At 44.6% G+C, this 4,972-nt stretch overlaps 1 protein-coding gene across 1 annotated transcript in view; it reads left to right on the forward strand.

Moving 5' to 3' along the window:
• The window catches only part of ATP8A2 (ATPase phospholipid transporting 8A2), a 390,044-nt gene that overhangs the window by 181,850 nt on the left and 203,222 nt on the right, over window positions 1-4,972 (forward strand). The window contains exon 18 of the mRNA XM_023520615.1: window positions 783-893. Within this exon, the coding sequence (XP_023376383.1) occupies window positions 783-893 (111 nt within the window). The remainder of the gene's footprint in view (window positions 1-782; window positions 894-4,972) is intronic.

Here is a 4,972-nt window from a genome sequence, read left to right on the forward strand (position 1 = left end):
ATATCGCCGAATATGTCAAACTGGAAGAGCGTCTGCATCGCTCTCAGCTCAGTGTGCTGGCTGCTTGTCGGTGTTTGCTTCTCCCAATTGCACAGCGCCCTGTGCTAGCAGAGGCCAAAAGAACAACAAAACGGGCACAGAAATAGAGGCAGAGGGGGAGGGGTGTCTGTGTGTGTCTCCGTGTATGTTTATGTCTCTATGTGTGTGTGACCGTGTGTCTCTGTGTGTGTTTCTGTGTGTCCATGTGCCTCTGTGTCCACAGGTGTGTCTCTGCATGTGTGTGTCTCTGTGTGTCTGTAATTGTTTTAACTCACAGGCTGATAGTAGAACTAGGTCTTATATATATATGTGTGTCGCATTTTTCAAAAAGATACTGGTGCACGAGTGACCTGTTCCTCACTCCTGTCGTCACCATAAAATCTGTGATTGAACAGAGGTGTCTGATTCCTACTGGACTTTTCCTCGAGTTCAGGCGGTCACTTTCTTTTCATAATCAAGACCCTTACAGAGCATCTGCTTAAATAGAATTGCGAGAGAATAGCAATTAGCCGTCCAGCCACATGTTTGGGGGAGGTGACAGTTACATAGGTTTGGGAACAGATGTTAGCTGTTCCCACTGGGCCCGAAACCTCCCATCTTTAGTTTTCTAGCGTGATTTTCTCGGCCTAACCACAGAATCTGGTTTTCTCTATGACCTTACCTGTCGTGTCCCCTAAGGGACAGTCTGTGACTTGTACTCCCAGGTGCCCTGCCTTCCTGAACCATATTTTCCCCTCTTCCAGTTCTCCTACCTGGAGAAGCTGCTGCTGGTGCACGGCGCCTGGAGCTACAGCCGCGTGACCAAGTGCATTCTGTACTGCTTCTACAAGAACGTGGTCCTCTACATCATCGAGGTGAGCGAGCCGACCCCTTCCTTGGCGAGCGAGGCCTTTTTCAAGGCATCCTTGGTATTTCAGGTCGTTTCAGGATAGGATTTTGCTCATGTAAAATTAAGGAAAAGGCACTGGTGTGACATAAAGAATCTCAGAGTGCACATGACCTCTCGGAGGCTGGGGACAGCTTCCAGACACAAGTCCTCTTTCTGGGTAGCCAAAGCCAGGAGCCAGCAGCCTCCCTTCTCGCCACCACCATGCCTTCCCCCCGCTGTCCCCCCTGGGTGTTCGGAGGGCCTCTCGGGCCAGAGTAGATGTTGCTGGCTTGTCACTCACACCCGCCAAGCCCCAGGGTGTTCACGTCTCTCTCGGGGGCCTCTGAGACATTTCTAGGCGACCCAGGCAGCTCCTTCTTTACTGGGAGGAGGCAGAGGGGGTGATTCCTTGCTGTATTTCTCCTGGAATCTGCAAGTTTCCCAAGCTTTGACTCATTGCCCCTGGGATGTTTGGACATGACAACTTAAATGGGGACGGTGTGGAGGCACATGGGGAGTAAACCAATAAGGTGATTAAGACTAACTCGGGGAACTCGCTGAGTCAGCATACTGTTTTTCAAAAGGCTGAATCGGTTATAACTAAAATAAACGTGCTTGGTAAAGGAGCTAGATTTTGCTGGTATGAGAAGGCATTTCTCATACTCCCAGCGGGAGGACCAGCCACCTCGCCCCTGCTTTAAGGACAGCTCTGCTACAAAGGTGTGGCTTCCAAGGCCTTCATGACCAAGAGTTTTCCAAATATGCTTAGGAAACTGGAAGTAGGCAGTCCCTCTACAGAGAAATAGAAAGGCAGTGTTGGTTGTGTATGGTGTTAATATCTGAATAAGTAACGGGTCATTTTGTGTCTGATCTCTCTGCGGTTGGCAGAAATAATAACCAAGGTGTAAATCAACTCTTTCTGATGTGGCCCCTTCTAATACTCAGCTCAGATCATTTAACAAGTGCCACGCTAATGTGCCTGTGAGGAACCACGTCTTTACCAAATCCCCCACTCTTTCCTGTTGCATATTCAGGTCAAACACATAGGTTCACATCGCTCACTCTGTAACTGAACTAAGTCATTACTAAACAAGTGATGTTCCTGAGTTGTGCAGGTTGCTCACTGCACAAGGCTGCCCAGCCGAAGAGGTAAATGGGGCCGAAATGCAGGGACACCTGGAAAGAGAGATGCATTTCCTAACATGCACAGACGGCAGCCTGCTTGCCTGTCCGCTCGTCTCATGCTGTAGTAGTCAACTCAGGTCACTCCAAGGAAGGAAAGAACTTTTAAATGTTACATGTGGTGGATTTTGCAGTTTCTGTCTTCTTCCTGTCTACATTTTTATAATTCCCTTTTGACACTTAAAGATGTTTATCTCTTCTTCCTGTGGCTTTATTTTTTTTATTTTTTATTTTTGGCATCTGTGATAGGAGTCACTCCTAAATGTCACTTGGGGTCACAGATGATTAGCGCTGTGGACCAAAGTAACGGAGTACTGAGATTCCTGTTCCCATGTGTCATCCCAAGTTTCGCATGCGTTTTAAGCTCCTTGTTGGCTTCGCAAGGTTCTTAATAATCTGGTTTTTCTCACAATCAGCAGGTTACAGATAGTCTAGGCTTCTTATCAAGACACTCTACATGAAGCTCCCAACTCTGCGGCTTTGCAGAGCGTCCTCTGGGGTTCTTCTTAGTCATTTACACCTACTATCTTGCCTTTAAAAAAAAAAGAAACTTTAAGTGGGCTGAGGATGAAAAGAGTACAGTTTTAGTGTGTCTGAGAAGGAGGCCCTGAACATGCCATGTGCATTCCTTAAATTAATGTTTCAGCTGGAGCTGGGCAACAGTTGCTAACTGGCCTTGCGTTAACAGCCTTTTAAAACGTTCTTTACAAAATTCAAAATAAATCAATAAAAAGTCTCCACCACTCCATGCCCAGTTTTCTACTAAGTCTTTGTAGGAGATATTAATTTGAAAACCAAGAAAACAAAGTTAGAGCCCAGACAGTTAGAGACAGCGTCGACCCGACAGTTTCTGCTATCACCGAATGACGTCTGTGGCATTAAAATGCGCATGACACATAATTGTAAAAATAGGAAAGAATGAATTGCGTGCCATTTTAGTGTGTTTTGAACTAAAAGACCAAAGACTATCGTGATTTGACTTGCTCATTTGCAATAAACAGGTTTGCATTCTAAAGGTTTTATAATTAATTACTTCAGTGAGAATACATTAAATATATGACTTATTTCTCTTAAATGGTTTCTTTGTAACTCAAGGAGAAACCCTTTGCAATAGCCGGAATGTTTTCATCTCACATGTCCTCTGATATACATAACTGTCAACCATTTTAAAAAAACAATCTAAAAGCAATCTGGCACATTAAAAAGATACACACATGAGCATGTATGCACAGACATGTATAGTCTCAGCCATTACCATGAGGATTATTGCATGATTTGAATTACCAGTAAAGGCCGTATGAAGTAGGAGCCACGATGTAATACAGTCTACTCACTTGATAACACTAACCTATAAAACGGCAGTTTTCTATGGAAGGAATGCATGGCGAGATGCTCAGTGCGATGTGGATCGCAAACCGAAGGCTCCTTCGCTTTCATCCCCAACCCCCTCACCTCTGTTCTTTTCCAAACCTTTTTCTCTGTATCTATAGGGATGTTTACATATGCAAACAAATCAGCCTTTTTACATTAATGCGATCATGCTTTTTAATACGTTCTGCAACTCATGTTTTTGTTAACGGTGTACTTCGCGATCATTCTGGGTTACTACACATAGATCCATCGCATGGTATTTCACAGTATAATTTCCCACAATCTATTTAACCATTCCGCACTGGTAAACATTCACGTCCTCTGCAGTTTCCCCCCGACAAGCCTTGTGGGAAATCCGCCTTCTTATATCATTGTGATGGCCATAAACATTCCACGAAAATCATATTGATCTACTTTGACCATTTTCACCACAGTGCCTTGAATATAACACGTGCTCAATTTATGTGTTATTGTCTGTACCACAGATCCTTTGCTGCTGACGGATCTCACAAAATGCTTGTTTGGCGTGCCGCATCAAATTCATTCAGTTTGAAATAACCTTTGGTTTGAGTGATTAAAAAGTAAGAGCACAGCGATGGAACCAGTGATTTCGTGGTGGCCCTATTTGTGGACGAAAGTAAAAATACGTAGAGCCTTCGCTGTCTGTCCATCCCCTTTGCTACTGCCTTCATTTAGAACTTTTTACCGGGACGATGGCAAACCCTACTCACCGTAACCCTCTCAGTCATCTCTCGTGCGGTCTGGACGAGCTTTCTGAAACATACATCTGACCAGTTCCAGTGGCTCAAACAGTGCCTGGAGCGTAGATGCTCAAAAGTATTAGCAGTGAGTGCGTGAGCGAACGCCACTGCTCTCTGCGACCCCGTCACGGGTCCCCACGTCGTCTGATAAAACCCCACCTCTCTCTCCGTGCTGCTGCCCCTTGCGGTCTGGGTCTCGATTGGCACCGGCCCCATCTCCCACTATGTCCCTCCTTATCTTGCTTTCAATCCATGTTATTGAAGTGTAATTAATACACAGTAACTAACATACACCATTTTTAGGTGTGCAGTTCTGTGAAGTAAAACCGGATCGTGTCATTAGACACTAACTGGCTCCTGTAGACTATGACGATAGTGTCACAGAACATTCTGCAGGGGGAAGGTGGCGGTGCTTGCACGACGATGTGAATGTCCTTAATGCCACTGCACTGTACACTTAAAAATGGTAAATGTCATGCTATGTGTATTTTACCACCATAAAAAAAATGCTAATTTTTTTTTTAAAAAGTCACGAGCCCTTCACTGCTCTAGTCACCGTGAGAGAAACAAAATATGTAGACAGATCATAGGCTTTGGGGAGTTCACTGAAAATTTGAAAAACCAACTTTACACGTAGTATTGTCTTGTATTAAAAGCAATCAAATGCTATGTTTTATGACTGTGAGCAGATGCTCTGTATTTCCTTGAAGGTAAAATCCTCTTGTGAGCTTGACTGCAAGGGACTTTATAG

The sequence above is a fragment of the Pteropus vampyrus genome, unplaced genomic scaffold (assembly GCF_000151845.1).
Source record: "Pteropus vampyrus isolate Shadow unplaced genomic scaffold, Pvam_2.0 Scaffold272, whole genome shotgun sequence".
NCBI classification, from domain to species: domain Eukaryota; kingdom Metazoa; phylum Chordata; class Mammalia; order Chiroptera; family Pteropodidae; genus Pteropus; species Pteropus vampyrus.